Source organism: Schistocerca serialis, chromosome 4 (assembly GCF_023864345.2).
Source record: "Schistocerca serialis cubense isolate TAMUIC-IGC-003099 chromosome 4, iqSchSeri2.2, whole genome shotgun sequence".
NCBI classification, from domain to species: Eukaryota; Metazoa; Arthropoda; class Insecta; order Orthoptera; family Acrididae; genus Schistocerca; species Schistocerca serialis.
Genome location: NC_064641.1, coordinates 246,540,555 through 246,557,941, shown reverse-complemented (window position 1 = coordinate 246,557,941; position 17,387 = coordinate 246,540,555). Strand labels below are relative to the sequence as shown.

The 17,387-nt window shown below is 39.2% G+C and overlaps 1 protein-coding gene across 1 annotated transcript in view; it reads right to left on the bottom strand.

The window, feature by feature from the left end:
* Positions 1–16,983, bottom strand: part of LOC126474383 (uncharacterized) — a 68,089-nt gene extending 51,106 nt beyond the window's left edge. Inside the window, exons 1-2 of the mRNA XM_050101851.1 lie at positions 16,852–16,983; positions 4,248–4,516 (exon numbers count right to left, since the gene is read on the bottom strand). Coding sequence (XP_049957808.1) covers positions 4,248–4,516; positions 16,852–16,961 — 379 coding nt within the window. The 5' untranslated portion in view covers positions 16,962–16,983. The remainder of the gene's footprint in view (positions 1–4,247; positions 4,517–16,851) is intronic.
* Positions 16,984–17,387: the final 404 nt, after the last annotated feature.

Sequence of the window (17,387 nt, the reverse complement as noted above, 5' to 3'; positions counted from 1 at the left end):
CACAAATCTTGGCACCACTTGGTATTTGAGGAAATAAGTTGGGCATCCATGTTGTGACATTTCTCAGTTTTTTTCTGTTGCTTATAAAATGATTTGACTTCTTCAATGGATTACAACACTGCACTCTTACAGCACTGCACTTTTTACTTGGTTCCATATTTATACAAAAACCACTGTTAGCAATCAACCGCGATTCTTATACATGTATTTTAACAACGCGTTTCAAGAGACAATGCTCCCATCATCAGGTTGTAAAATCTATGTCATGAAATTAAACGGACTAAAAGGACAAAATACCATCACAAATAGTTGGGAAGTCCGTAGAGTAAAACAGAATTAAAAGTATAGTGGACTGTGGGTCCACGTCATACATTGAAGTTGTTGACACAAGTCGATGGCCGTCCCATAGCTACCAAATATGCTGTCGCACTGTGCCGGCTCGGGAGCTGTTGTGAGCTGACGTGCCTAGGTGTTGTGGCATGGTTACAGCCGTGTGCTTGATGGTAACACTATGCTATTGGGCGCCTGATTTCCTTATTGCATTGGTCTGCCATCGTTAGTCTCTCGCAGCTCCGTCAGTGACATGCTACAAGTTTAAAATCGCATACCTACCCTAAAATAATTCTAAAAACCCGCTAAAAAATCTCATTTCTTTAAAATTATCTTGTGCATTTAGAATATTGCTTTGTTTCTTTTCATGGATATCTATCTCGAATTCCTCTAGTAAATCAAGTTTCCTCCCTTTCTTTTCTACAAGCAATATTTCTACGTTGTCTTCTATGCTATTAAGGGGATGGCCTGTTTCATATATATGGTTCGCAACAACTGATTTGTCATAATTTCCTAACCTGAACGCATCTTTATGTTCTTTATACCGGATCGCGAATGATCTTCCTGTCTGCCCTATATATTTTGCATCACAAGTTCTGCACTGTATCTTATAAACTCCCGATCTTTCAAACTTATTTCTCTTCTCGCCAATATCGTGCTTAAGGCTGTACCTCACTAGGTTATTAGTCTGAAAAGCTATTTTAACACTGTATGGCTTAAAAATATTTGCTATCTTTTGTGAGACTGTTCTGTAGTATGGCATCGTGATAATTTTCACTTTCTTTCCATCAGGTTTATTCTTTTTGCGCTTATTACTTTTCCGTAACAGTTTTTTAACCATATCTATTCTGTAACCGTTATTCATCACTATTCTCTTAACGGTATTAATTTCAGTCCCCCTATCTTTTTCGCTCATAGATATATTGATTGCCCTATGCACGAGACTACGGAAAGCAGCTTCTTTATAAGCCTGCGGATGGCATGAATCATTTGGGATCATGGCGTCAGTCGTAGTTTGTTTTCTATAAACAGAGAATGTATGTTTGTTGCCCTGCTTTTTTATATTCAGGTCCAGGAACTGTAAACAATTGTCAGTTTCATACTCCATGGTAAATTCTATTTTATTATGTGCGTCGTTGAACTTTTTGACTATTTCCTCAATGTCCTCACGGGAACCATCGACAAGTAACAGAGTCTCGTCTACATAACGTTTGTAATAAACAATTTTATCCATAATGTTATCGTCAGAATTTAGAACTTTATCTTCAAGGTCATTGATAAAAATGTCCGCCATAGTTCCTGAAATACTGGACCCCATGGCTAACCCATCATCCTGAATATAAAATTTGTTATTAAACGTAAAATAATTGAAACTTGTAATGAGCTGTAGGAGTTCAATAAATTCAATTGTCTCTTGCGTTGAAATTTTACCGTATTTAAGGAAATTTCTCTTAATGATTTCTATAGTTTCGTTAACCGGAACACTGGAGTATAAGTTCTTAACATCCAGCGAAACCAAACGGGAAGTGTCAGTGACTGGCGTATCTTTAATTTCACCTATCATGGTCATACTACCACGCACCGAATAGTTATTTTTATACACGTAAGTCTTTTTCAGAATTTGGTCCAACAATTTCGTTATTTTATATGCTGGACTATTTCGACCGTTAACAATCGGACGAACCGGATGCAGATCTTTATGTATCTTCACCTGTGATCTTAATAATAATTAAAGATACGCCAGTCACTGACACTTCCCGTTTGGTTTTGTTGGATGTTAAGAACTTATACTCCAGTGTTCCGGTTAACTTGCAACGCATTGTTAAAATACATGTATAAGAATTGCGGTTGAATGCTAACAGTGATAACCAGTATAACGACAACTGCTACCTCGACTCCATAATGGATTATATTAAACCACTTATAAACTGTCCTTCAATGTATAGATTTACTTGAAAATGAACTATTAAATATAATAGATACAGAGTGGTTAAAACAGAGGTAACAATTGATTTGCACTAAAACCACAGTGCACAATAATGCTGTAGGCACACAAAGAAGGTAACAATGCAGACTACATCATCTCAACAATGGCTCCAGTCTCTGAATTATCAAACAGACATCAAGCCCTATGTGTACGGTCCTCTACTGACGTACTACCTTAAAGGTCAGTTTGGTCAAACTAGGGTCGTTAGTGAAAAACAAGAGTCCAGAATATTTTTTTTTTTTAACAATGAACCCATCATCATCCCACATTTATATTTTTCCATGTGATTTACAACAGTATGAAGTAGTTATGGAAATATTTTGAAAATTTTCAATTACGTACTTTTTGTAAAAAAATTAAATCAGAATATTAATTACCATTTTGAAAAAGGTTATTAATTAGAAGCTATTTTTTGTCTATCACTGGAAAGAGCATGAAAAATGCTGCAAAATGACACCTTTCCCAGTTCTCTAGCTCAATTAGGGCAGCTCCTAGGGCAATTTAAAAAAAGTCCGTTCACACATTGTTGGCCAGTTTTTGAAAAGTTTACATGACCATATTTCAGGAATGGTTTGAGGCAAAAAATTTAAATTTGGTATTTTTCTTAGTTTCAGCACCCACTATAAGTATACCAACTTTCAGCAAAATCTAAGAGGGTGAGGTAAAATTTTTATTTAAAGTGTGTTGATTTGACATGGAATGACTCAATTCTGTTATTCCCTACAAGTCCAAGTTCAAGCCAGTCAGAGCCCAAGACACAATTCGTCACGAGAGTGGAGTTATAATGTTCCTCTGCTTCTGGGAATAAACTTGAATATTTAAGTTTCATAGCTGTTTTTTGTCAGACAGGTGGTATCATGTTTCAGAAAATGAAACATGGCTGGTATCCAAATTCTTGTGACTTTTGTGACACAGTAATTATTAAAATGATGCAGTCAACATAATGGAGTTAGTCCTTGACCAATTTATTTCTACAAAGGCATACACCAAATATTATCCACAACTAACACAATACTGGTCTATTACTGCATTAAAACTGACTAAATACTGACGAAAAACTAACACGTATCTAACTTACCATGGCTACTGCTGCTGCTCCTTATATAACATCCAACAATCACAGAATCTTCTACATATTGTTCAAACTGAACATAATTAAACTTACAAAAGAAAGTTATGTGTTGTCATAAAACTGGTTACAGATTTTAGCTTGACAAATTGTAACATTCTTGATGTAATTACTATGTTGAAATAATTCAGTTCTTGCATTGAAATTTCATGAAGCATACATTGGTAACAGTGCAGTGACTATTTGCATTAATTATTTCATAATTATGCCATTATGTTTGATGTTAACAGGATTTTGGCGTCTTTACATCGGTGTACGCCAGCAGTGTCAATAAATACACTGCATTTTTATGTCCTTGACTTAGTTGTAACATTCAGTAAAGGAAATCTTGCAATGTGTGAAGTCCAGAAAATACTGCTACAAACTGTTGGTTGTTTCACAATGAAACACAATTAATAAGCTATGCTATGGTACAAGCTCTCTTCTGTATAGTCCTCATAGCCTCAATGATGCAGAAGTCTGCTACGTCCACTATAAGGTTTCTATGTGCTGCGGCTCCAACTTGGTGACATGCTGGAACTCCACAGCATACAGACTTGAACTAGGCGGTGTAGCAGGCTCTAACTGTTTAAACTGGCCTTCCAGTCTGTGACGGCGATTTAGGATTGTGGTGGCTGAGAAGGCATTGGCGGCATGTTTCTTGTGAGTCTTGTCATTGGCCTCTATCGATACTTTTGTAACTTCTATGCCACATGGTCTGCTGGCACCAGCATACACCAGCACATTTCCCCCCCCCCCCCCCAAAATGCCACATTGTTGTCGTGTAGTGAGGCTCTGAACAACAATGGGGAGGAGGGAGGCAAGATGCTGGACACTGTGATGCGCCATGAGCCGTGACGGTGGAGGACAGCGGAATCCCGACCATACCCCGCCATCCGGAAAACTGCTGCCAGGACACATCCAGACCCAAGGGCATGTGCTGGGGCGCTGACGGCGATGGCGATGGTGGGTGTAGGTCCATGGGGTCGGCAAGTGGCGACGGTGGGGGCGAGGATGCATCGTCCTCCTGGGGTGCCCTGGTGGCACCAGAGGCCAGCTGCAAAGGCTGCGCAGTCCCATTAGCCGTAAATCTGGGGAAAGAAAAGTAGCAGAGTAATGGGGCAAATGACAAGTGCGAATTGGTTCTGGTGGTGGTGCAGCAAATGATTGGGACCTGCAATTAAGTACATGTATGAGCCAATGCATTCCTGGATTACGCCTCTTTCCCAGTGCCCACGGTTGCCATAAACCCTGAAAAGAACAAGATCGTCTGACACAAAGCAATATTTATGGACCATTGTTGGCACTATTCGCTGCTGTGGTAGTAGCCAGTGTAGCAGCGTCCAATGGCAGCAGCCATACAGAAGTTCTGCTGGTGATGGCCCATCTCATGGGTGGAAGCGATACGAGGTGAGAAAGAGTTGCAGCACCTGTTCCCGTGTGTGGGAGGTGCAAAGCTTGGCCATCTATTGCTTGAAAGTGTGTACAAAGCGTTCTGCTTCTCTGCTGGGCTGCACATTTAATGGAGCACCCATTAAATGACGAATGCCATTGCATTGACGAAACTGTTCAGAGTCATGTGACGTGAACTGTGGTACGTTGTCTGACACAAATACTTCTGGCAAACCTTCTATGTAAAATATTGAGGACAAAACTTGAATGGTGCTACGTGATGTGGTAGTGCTCATAGGCACCACAAATAGGAACTTGCTGAAAGAGTCTACTATAAGCCAATGAATGTTCCAAAATTGTCCTACAAAGTCTATTTGCATTTGCTGCCATGGTGATTAAGTCTTAGGCCAAGCTGAAAATGTCTGTGATGGAGCAGATTGGTTCTCTGCACATGCATGACACTGTGACATCATCTGTTCAATGTGTGGGCGTCTAAGCCCTGCCAAGTACAGAGCCAGTGTGCTAACTGTTTAGTGCAAACAATTCCCCAATTTCCTTGATGGAGCAATCGCACCACATCCTTTTGCAACACTTTGGGAATAAGCACAGGGGATTGTTCACAGTCATTTTGAATTATAATCATGCAGCGTTGAACTGAAAGACTATGCCGATGTGCAAAATATTGGATCACAACTGAGTTCTGGGCACTGTTCAATGAACAAGGCCAAGATGTGCAAATATAATGCAAAAAATCTTGAGCTCTGGGCTGCTTCCATCGCCTGCACTATTCTTCTGTAGTGCAAGGAAAAAGATTCCAGCAATTCAGAATCCTGTGCGTTGATTTGGCAACAAGATGCGGCAGATGCATCAAAATCAGAGTGCGGGCCAATTGGAATGGTAGATAGGCTGTCTGCATTGCCATGCTTTGCCTTTGGTCTTTAAACAATTGCATACCGATACCGAGAAAACAACAAAGCCCATCATTGCAATTTCTGAGCAGTGCCTGTAGGAACCGGCTATGATGGATGAAACAAGGACTGCAAAGGCTTGTGATCCGTCATTAAATAGAACTTGCGACCATACAAATAGACGGAATTTTGTCACACCAAACACAATAATGAGAGCTTCTTTCTCAATTTGAGAATAACTGCACTGAATTTGAGTTAACAACTATGACGCAAAAGCAATAGGTTTGTCTTGTGCACCAATTCTGTGTGAATGCATAGTGCCGATTCCATAGGAAGAAGTGTCGATTTTCAAAACTACTGGAAATCCAGAAGGATGTAGGTTGCAGTAGGTACTGGGAGATGAAAAAGCTTGCACAGGATAGAGTAGCATGAAGAGCTGCATCAAACCAGTCTCAGGACTGAAGACCACAACAACAACAACTGGAAATCCACTAAACATCTGTCACTAAGCAAAGATTTTTGAGTTTCTGAAATGCATCTTGACAATCCTTAGACCACACAAAAGGCACATTTTTGCAACACAAACAATGCAATGGAGCCACGGTCTGAGTGGCATTCTGTATGAACTGAGTGTAGTATGTCATCTTGCCTAGTGCTGACTACAATTCAGACACATTGTGAGGAACAGGCAGGTCACGGATTGCAAGCAAATGATACTGGAGGGGATACACACCCTGACTGTTTATCACATGACCTAAGTATTGTTGTTCACTTTGAAAAAAGTCATACTTTTTGAGACGACACTAGAGTCCTGCTTCTGACAACACTCGAAAAGGAGCACACAAATTGGCAAAGTGTTCCTCTGGTGTACGACCTGAGACGACAATATCATCAAGATGATTGAGCAAAATGACACTTTTGCAGTCAGCTGTTCCAAGTAACATTGAAAAATGGCAGGTGCGGAAGCACTGCTGAAGGGCAAATGCAAATACTTGAACAGTCCTAAGTGTGTTTTTACAACAAACACTTTCTGTGACTCTTGGAATTTGCAAATAGATATCATGCAAATCTATCTCAGAGAAGTAACATCCTGCACCAAGCCCGTCCATGAGTTCCTTAGGGTGAGGTAATGGATAAGTGCCAACTACTGTCTGTGGGTTTTAGACTTGAGGTCAACACAAATGCGAATGTGACCAGAAGGCTTAGGCTGAATGGGAGCTATTGATCATTATCTTGCAATTCTTTCAATTCAGTGGTTTCCTTGTCTCATAAAGCAATTTGAACGGGGTGGGCCCGAAAAAACTTAAGCTGTGCATTGTCTTTCAATGTAACATGTACTACAAAGTTATTAGCTTTTCTCATTCCTTTGGAAAATAGTTCAGGAAATTCTGTAAGCAAGCTATCTACATTGGCTTTCAGATCAAAAGCCCGTAAGGGAAGTACATTGTCCTGGATGCTAAGGCCAAAGTAATCAAAGGCATCTGAACCAAAAGTGTTCTCACTGTTTTTTTGACTTCGACACAGTAAAATTCACTGTCCTAATGTGAGATTGGTAAGAGGCAGGTAAACTACACTGTCCAAGCACTGGAATTTCCTGTCCATTGTAAGCAGTGAGGTGTTTGCTGGATTTGTGTTTACATTTTGCGGTGTGCAGTTGCAGGTGTAACAGTTATAAAGCTAAGCACTGACAAAGTTATTTGTGCCCTGTTATACAGCCATTAAATTTAATAGTTTTCAGCGGTGTTTCATGCTGTTTGTGGTGAAATAATGATTTAATAAACTTTTGGAAACGTTCGCTCACTGTTTTTGTGTTGAAGTCCTTTAGTAAATATTGTGTTTTAGTTTTCAGCTGACATTTCTTACAGTTTCTAGTGAAATGTTTCAGTAAAATTTTCATTCAGTGTTTTTACTTTGTTGAGTGTTCCAGTGGCTGCTTGAATTTTTGGTTTTAGCTAATAATTTTGTGAAGTTTAGTTGGTATTGGTATTAACTGTGGTGAAGTAGTACTAAAACAAGTAGTTGCTTTCTTAGTAGACAGAATTTTGAGATCACTATTGTTAGTTCTATAAATAGTTCTAGTTGTGTAACTGAACTCAGGTAACATAGACTTACAGTTTTTTTTCAGTAACTGTAAAATTTTACCATGAGTGAGAAGTGTGGACTCTGTCATAGGTTTGTGAATAGTGTACCCAGTGTGGGATTTGTTCACAGTATTTTCATTGGGGGGAATGCAGTGAGGAAGCCAGTGGGCATTCGAGCGAGATCCTCCCTGGGAATGCAGCATCTGTAGTAGAAATAAGTTGATAGAGGAGCAGGAGCATAAGATCTGTGCCCTTCAGGTGCAGTTACAATGCGCAAAGGAGGAACTAAATAGGTTGAGGAGGGTGAAGGATAGTGGCGAATGGGAACTGGCAGTTGGCAAGAAGGCAGCTAGGAGGAGGAGGTATTCAGACAGTTATACTTTCTGTACGTGCAATAGATTAGACCAACTGTCAGAGCTGAGTGGAGATGAGCCTCCTGCAGCTGTAGATGTAGGGAACTTGCAGCAGTCCTCAGCAGTTAGGAGGCCTAGGTCAGTTGCAAAGTCTAACAGGAAGAAGAAGGTTCTGCTGCTAGGTAGTTTGCACGGTAGAGGCGTGGGCCAGCAGTTGCAGGAAGTTTTGGGGAATGGGTACCAGGTGACCAGCATTGTGAAGCCTAGTGCAGGGTTGGTTCAGGTGACTGACAGCATAGGAGAATTATGTAGGAATTTTACAGAGGAGGGAGCAGTGAACAGTCTTGATAGGAATGGGGAATATGATGTAGATGGTGACAAGATAGCTACTCAAAGTGGTGGCACTAACGTGCATTTCGTGCAACTGTTTCAGCGTCATGATCAGCCTCATCTTAATGCAGCTGTTGGGCATGTTAACATGGGGCTAGAGAAGGCACTGGTGGCAGAGGACATGAGTTACATTTCAGTGGTGCCAGTTGAGTTTATCAGTAGATCAAGTTTCACTAGGCATGGGCTGCACCCCAATAGGTATCAGAAGGAAAGGCTGGCAAAGCTTCTAGGTGACAAGGTAGTGGGTGATGGTGGGATCACTAATGGAAAAATTCCTGTGGTAGTTGGTGTTAGAGCAACATCTTTTTTAGATTGAAGGCAGCCGATAGGTATACCTGCTACAAGGAAGTGCCTCTAACTAAGGGCTCATCTTCAGAGGACATCATCTTTCCAAGCAGAGAAGGAATTGGCATATTTCATCAGAATATAAGAGGTTTTAGAGTTAAAGTTAGTGAACTGCTTACAGATGTTGACCACAAAATTATTAGTATATTGAAGCACCACTTAAATTATTTGACAGTTCAGAGGCTTCCTTTACCAGGATTCAGATTAGCTGGCTGTTTTTTCAAGGAGTTCCTTGCGGGGTGGGGGAGTTGTTATGCACAAAAAAGTATTCCATTTAAGCCTATAGATGTATCATGGCACTGCACTGAACAGATATTTGAATGTTGTGCAGGAGCAGTTGAATTTAGTGAAACTAAACCTCTTATTGTTCTTTATAGGTCACTAACTCTGATTTCAAAGCATTTTTGCTCAAGTTAGAGAAGGTTCTTGATTCACTTTGTAGGAAGTACCAGAAATTAATTATATGTGGTGACTTCAGTATTAATTTTATATATTATTGTGCAAGAAAAAGGATGTTGGTAGTCCTCCTAAATTCATATGATCTGATGCAGATTGTGTTTTTTCCAACTAGGGTGCAGGAGAACAACAGCACATCCATAGACAATAATTTTATTCATTCTTCATTACTAGGTGGGCATTCTGTTAGTAAAATCATGAATGGCCCTTCATACCATGATGCACATATATTAACACTAAAAGACTTTTTTACTCAAACAAGTGTCACATGTAATTACAAACTATGTAGGAAAGTTAATCCAGCATCAATAGAGAGTTTTTTAATCCTTGTCAAGGAACAAGAGTGGCAGGATGTTTATAGTGCCAATAAAATAGATGATAAATATAATGTTTTCCTTAACACATTTCTCATGCTCTTTGAGAGTTGCTTTCCAATAGAACATTCTAAATTGGGTACTAGCAGTAAAAGGCAGCCCGGGTGGCTGACTAGTGGGATAAGGATATAATGTAGAACAAAGTGGGAGTTACATCAATATGTTAGAAGTATTGCCTAGTCACGATCAAGCTACAGTAGCCCATTACAAACAGTATTGTAAGGTGCTTAAAAATGTTATTAGGAAGGCAAAGAGTATGTGGTATACAAATTGAATAGCTAATTCACAGGGTAAAATTAAAACCATTTGGTCAGTTGTGAAGGAAGTGTCTGATCAGCAGCACAAGGTCGATGATATAAAGTGAGTTCATAGTAAAACTATTTCAGTTACTGATAAATCAGATATATGTACAGTGTGTAAACTTTTAGATGGCAGACCTCTCCCTAGTCCTGAATCGGTAGAAGTCGGTAAACGTCGGAAGGCTTCGGTAGGCAAGCAGTTTAGACTGCTGCCAACATTACGTAGCTGACTGTGTTGTACAAGGTAGCCATTGTCGTCTGCTTCATTATTGTTTTGTGCTGTACTGTTCTGCATGTTTTTATTGTGCAGTTCTGCTAAACATTATCAAAATGAGTGAAGAGGCAGTTGCTGGCCCATCTCGGGAGTCGCCAACAACCCCTACCGGTAGGCCTACGGTTAGAAGAAGCCTTTCGTCTGCTTTCGTGTAAGCATGACGCGCAAATTATAGTGCCAGCACTGCAACTGGTAGGTGTGCCTTGTCCCCCCCCCCCCCCCAAATGGGTCCACTCCCCTCCCCTCGCCAGCCAATGCTTGCTTCCTCCTCTCCCCGCACTCCCCTCACAACTCTGCCGTCTTACAGTTAACACACTGTACAGTATTTAACAATCATTTTCTGAGCATTGCTGTTGAATTAAATAAAAATTTAGTTTCTACAGAGGGTGATTGAGCCAATAATTAAATCACTGAAGAGTAAGGACTCTCATGGATCTGATGGTGTCTCTAGCAGACTATTAAAGTACTGTGCTGCACATGTTAGCCCTGTATTTAGCCATATTTGTAATTTTTCCTTTAGGAATGGTCAGTTTCCTGAATGATTAATGTACTAAGTAGTAAAGCCACTTTATAAAAAGGGAGAAAAAGATAATGGAGACAATTTTATACCTATTTCTATGCCATCAGTGTCTGCTAAAGTTATTGAAAAGGCTGTGTACGGAAGGATAATTGATCATTTTATATCACATAATTTGTTATCAAATGTACAGTTCAGCTTTAGAAGTCATTTAACAACTGAAAATGCTGTATTCTCTTTGCTCTTTGAGGTACTGGATGGATTAAACAAAAGTTTTTGAACACAAGACATATTTTTTGATTTAACTAAGGTGTTTGTTTGTGTTGCTCACAAAACATTGCTCCAGTAGTTTGACCATTACGGAATATGGGGAGTAGCTCACAATTGATTCACCTCTTCCTTTAGCAACAGACTGCAAAAGGTCATTATTCATAATGTTAAGAATGGCTTTGATGTGGAGTCTGAGTGGGGTACTGTCAAGTGGGGGTTGCCCCAGGGATCTTATTTATATAAATGATATGCCCTCTAGTATTATGGGTAACTCTAAAATATTTCTGTTTGCTGATGACACTAGCTTGGTAGTAAAGGATTTGTGTGCAACATTGGCTCAATTTCAAATAGTGCAGCTCATGGCCTAAGTTCATGGCTTGTAGAAAATAAACTAAGCTAAATCAGAATAAGACTCAGTTTTTACAGCTTCCAACACACAATTCAACAAAACCTGACATTTTAATTTCACAGAATGGGCATATGATTAGTGAAACTGAACAGTTCAAATTTCTAGGTGTTCAGATAGATAGTAAACTGTCATGGAAAGCCCATGTTCAGGATATTGTTCAAAGACTTAATGCTGTCATTTTTACTTTTCGAACGGTATCTGAAATGAGTGATCGTTCAACACGAAAATTAGTCTACTTTGCTTATTTTCATTGGGTCATATGGTATTATTTTTTGTGGTAATGATTCCCATTCTAAAAGGATATTTTTGGCTCATAAACGGGCGGTTCAGGCGATAAGTGGTGTAAGTTCACGAACCTCTTGGCAACCCCTGTTGATAGGGTTGCCATAATCCAAAGACGAAAATCAAGGACAAAATTCGGTGATTATAAAGATGTGGTTGAAACACAGACCGATATGTTTTGCAAGTGACCACTGGTTTGCATTTCAGTTGAATCTTCATCATTAATTTACAGTGATAATTATGAAGATGTCGTTGAAACCTGGATCACACAATGTCCATTCACCTTTCTGCACGTCAGCCAAATCTTCATAATTACCCTAATTCAAACAATAATTCTGTCAGCAAAGAAATTGTAATTAAGAAGGAAAATTAATCCAAGCATTAATGGTGTCTATAAAGGAGTGGTCAATGATGAAGATATTTAATTGCAATTGACATTAAATAACTTTTTAATTAAAGCACTGAACACAAATTATTAACATGTACACAATCATGCTACTGCAATTGATATATATCTTTCACTTTATGCTTTAAACCAGTCAGAAGCCTATTTCTCTGAGCCCTGGACAGAAGAAAGAAACTCACTCTGATTCTGAATCAGTCTATGAAAATCTGTGAAATTTGTGTTTTTCACATTATATTGGATTTGGAGCATTCCACTGACTGATGTTAAAGCTAGCCTGTTTCTTTCTTCTGTCCATTGTGCATTCACTTGTGAAAACACTCTCATTGGCATTATGCCCTGGAATGGAGAAATAGTACTGCACAATAGCAAGCAGTTCTGAATACGGCTCTTTAGAAACACATTCCTCAAAAAAATTTAACCCACTTTTTATGATGCATCATCACCAAATTCATTGTCACACTCATTCAAATGTAATAAATTACTTTGAACACCTTGTGTAATTTCAAAGTATTGGATCAGAACAGGAAACATTTTTGTGATTACTAGCATCTGTACTGATCCCAACATAGTTAACTTTTGAGAGACTATTTATAACATTGTCTTTCATGAAAGGTGCTATAACATTATTAACAATTGCTTCAGTTTTAATTTTTGCACTTGAAAACTGAACTGCTACATTTGAATCACTAAAAAGTTCACTAGGCCTAATGATTTTTGATGTACAAGGCAAAGAATTGTATGAAACGCAAATTTTGCTTCCGCTGCAGCAACCTTTTTAGATTCTGTCTGATTAGCACTAAAAAAACTGGTCAACTGTTTGGAAGTTGAAGCAAAATTCACAGCTCTTGTGCGTTTCTTGCTTGTCATATGGTCATTGAGAGCTCGTTTCCCTACACTGGCGATTAAATTGTAGCAAAAAGCACGCGAATTAACATTTTAGTTTATGTACAGTATTGCGTAAACATGCACAATCTATTGTGCTTTGTTTCAAAGTGTCACAACTGCTAAATTCTTATGCCTCAAAACATGTTTTTGACAGCTCACCCTGAAAACTAAATTTGATGGCACAGTGAAAATATTTTTTTCAATTACTGAAAACTTCTTCTGTAGTGGTCAATCCAAGGATTGGTTTGCAACAGCTACAATGGCAGCTTGTCTCCATTCTGTGTGTCTTTCAGCTTTTCTCTTTATTTCTTTATAGGTGTTACATCCCACTTCTTTCACGATTTGATCCATGTACCTCAGTCGTGGTCTCCCTCTTGGTCTTTTTCCCTCGACATATTCCTCTATGATTGTGTTCAGGAGTCCTTTATGTCTTAATAGATGGCCTGTAAATTGCACTGTTCTTTTGACAATGAAACTCCAGAAGCTTCTCTGCTCACCTGCTCTTTCCAGAACCACTTCGTTTGTGACCTTGTCGATACATTTTATTTTGAGCATGCGTTTATAGCACCACATTTCAAAAGAATTTAGCTTCTGGTCTTCCTCTGTCCTGAAAGTCCATGTTTCACACCCATAGCATGCCACACTCCACACATATGATTTCAAAAATCCTTTTCTGATTTCAAGGCTGATGCTCTTAGATGTTAATATGTTTTTCTTCTTGTTAAAAGCAGCCTTTGCTTGAGCTATTCTACTTCTCACTTCTGCCTTGCTCCTTCCATCCCTGGTAATATTACTGCCCAGATAAGTAAATTTATCAACTTGTTCAAGCAGTTCATTGCCTGCATGAACCTGGACTTTCACTTGATCTTTGTCGCATGCCATTACTTTTGTTTTTGCTTTATTAATTCTCATATTATATTCTTCACCCATAACTTTATCCATTCTATTCAGTAGGACTACAAGATCTTCTTCACTTTCAGCCAGGACAGCTATATCATCGGCATATCTTATCATATCTATTCGTTGGCCATGAATTACTACACCCGTCTGTGAATTTTCCCTTACTTTTTTCAGCGCCTCTTCAATGTATATGTTAAAGATATCAGGGGATAGTGCACAACCTTGTCGAACACCTTTCCGTATCTGCACCTCTTCTTGTTTTGTCTGTCCATGGATAACTGCTGTCTCGTTTTTGTACAGGTTCCATATCATTTTTCTATCTTTATGGTCTATTCCTACTTTTTTTAGTACCTCAAACATCTTATCCCATTTAACATTATCAAAGGCTTTCTCTACATCTACGAAAGCTATGTATGTTTTCAGGTTCTTATCTAGTCGTTTCTCTATTATTAGTTTTAGAGCAAATATTGCTTCTCTGGTTCCTCTATCTTTCCGGAATCCAAACTGGTCTTTGGAGAGTGTAGCTTCGACTTTTTGTTCTATGCATTTTAGGATAATTGAGGTTAATATTTTAGAGGCGTGCGTAACTAGGCTGAGTGTCCTACAATTTTCACATCTTGTAGCATTTGCCTTCTTTGGAATGGTGATCATAATGTTTTTCTCAAAGTCTGTAGAAATTTTACCCTGCTCGTACATGTTGAAAACAAGATTATACAACTCCTGATTCAGTTTTGCTCCTCCAGATTTCAGTAGTTCGGCTGGGATATTGTCTATACCAGGCGATTTGTTTTTTCAATTTTTTCAGAGCTAGTTCAAACTCTTCCTTTAATATAGGTTCACCTATGTTGTGTGCATCTACTTCTGTTTCTTCTTCCATGATGTTTTCAGACAGGTCTGGTCCGCTGTACAGTTTTCCTATATATTGTTTTCATCTTCTTGTAACTTCATCATCGTCATCCAACAATTGCCATTTTCATCCATCACAGCCCTACATTTGTTTCTTCTGTCTCCAAAGCAATGTCTCACACATTTATAGGCCTTGTCGATATTTCCCTTGCTCATGTTGTCCTCAACTGAAATACAGAGATCATCAAGGTATTTTTCTCTTGCTTGTTTTGCCTCTCTGTTGATTCTGTTTTTCAGACTCTTGTATTTCTCTTGGTCTTCCTTCTTCACAGAATTTTTTAATTTCCTTCTTTCTTCCATCATATTTAGTAGGTCATTAGTGATCCATTCCTTCCTTTTCTCTGTCCTTTCTTTTCCTATTACTTCTTCTGCTGCTTCTAAAGTATCAGTTTTTATTTTTTCCCAGCTGCTTTGGATGTCATTGCAGCCCTGTGTATTTGTATTTTGTCTCTTTCTAGTTGATAGTGCTTCAGTGTATTTTCGTTTTTCAGGTTTGTCAAATCCCATTAATATGTACTTCTTTTTTTAATGTTCTTGAATTTTAGTTCAGTCGTCATCATAACGAGTATGTGGTCACTTTCCACATCACAGCCTGGATATGATCTGCTGTCCTTAACTTGGTTTTCAAATCTTTGCTTCACTAATATGAAGTCAATTTGATATTTGTTAATTTCACCAGGCATTTTCCAAGTATATCTTCTTCTTGGATGATGATTAGAGAAGGCATTTGTAATGCAAAGTTTATTTCTTTGGCAGAATTCTACAAGTTTATCCCCTCTTTCATTTCTTAATCCTAATCCAAAATTCCCTGCCACATCCTCTTCTTTACCTTCCCCAACAACAGCAATCATATCTCCCATGATGACAAGGTTTTCAGCTCCTTTAATTCTGCCAATTACTTCATCAATGTGGTCATACATCATGTCGATTTCATTATCCTCATGCCTCGTAGTTGGCATGTATACTTGGATTATGATTGTGTCTCTTGGTTTAGTTTCCAATTGGACATAAATTATCCTCTCACTATGTTGAACAAATCCTTTTACTCTTAACCCCATCTCTTGACTGGGGATAATTCCCACTCCTGCAATCCCGGTATTGTCTTGTGCTGTTCCAGTGTGTATGATTCTGTAATCCCCTGACGAAAAGTCGCCAGCGTTTGGCCATCTCATTTCTGAGACTCCCAGTACATCAGTATCCACTCGTTTCATTTCCATTTTCAAGTTTTCCAGTTTACCACATTTAAGAAGTGAGTTGACGTTCCATGTTGCTATCCTTCTTACATTAATGCTTTTGGATTTTGGTATCTCTTTAGTTGTCCCCGCCCGGAGATCCGAATGGGGGACTATTTTACCTCCGGAGAATTTAACCAAAGAGCTTTCCATCATAAGCTGTTGATACTTGGGATACCCGCCCGGGTCTTTAATGGAGTGGTTTCCCGTTGCCTTCTCCATTCTATGCCGTTGGCCACCTTGTGGCTCCTCCGCCTTTAGGAGCAGTTTCCCACCCCAAGGGCAAGAGAGTGCCCTTCCTTCTAGCCGCTCATCCGCCCTCCTAGAAGGCCATTGGCAATTGATAGAAGGTAATCTCCTTATCCCGGGAGATATTCGGCTCAGTAGAAGTATAGGTTGGATATGGAAGACCCCTAGCCCTCGAAACCTAACAGCGTCAGGGTTGGAAAAGAACAAGAGTTGGCCGAGGGTGGTCAAATAGGAAAGATAAAAGTGAGGAGCCTGGCATAAGTAAGTGGAAGCAATGCCAGGACTCAGCTCGTGACCCCGTGGTCACCAGCCACGTACTCACTAGGTGTGAGTCCCTGAAGTGAACTGATAACTATCGCCAGAAAATAAAATTGCAGGAGACTTAGTTTTTAAACAAGTACAGTTGGGTAATCTGATCAATTATAATACTCATTTGTATGCTTTCTACAAATGATCGGCATTGTTTAATGTTACATACCTGCATTGCATTCTACTTACCCACACACTTTGCAAATAGCCTCTTGTTCGTTTCTTCCACGTTTAATACTTGGAAACGCATCAATATATTTTTCTCGAAAATCAACTTTTCGTTTCAACATAAGGTGCATTTAGACTGATTTCGCAACATTGTTGGTGGACTACCGCAACACAAAATCAATAATCAACGTTCCACAGTGACAGCGAAACACGGGAAGTAACATAGTTCACAGAAGTTACCACATCCATTTGTAGCATGGAGGTAAGAATAGAGGGAGACGCCATGGCGTATAGCCACTGAAGTATATAGCAATGAAACTCGCTAAAAACAGGAAGAGAAATGTAGCAAAACTGGAGATACTGTGGGAAATTCGCATTTGCAAAATAAGATGCTGAAATAGCAGGTAAGGGTTCATATGAATGTATCGCCTGACATTCAGAAAATTCGTAAATCAAATCAGTGTCTAGTAAATTCACTCTTCATTATTAATCATAAGGACCACTAGGGAGTAAATGGTTTAGGATGTAAGTATTGAATTTTGATGTTAGAATGGACA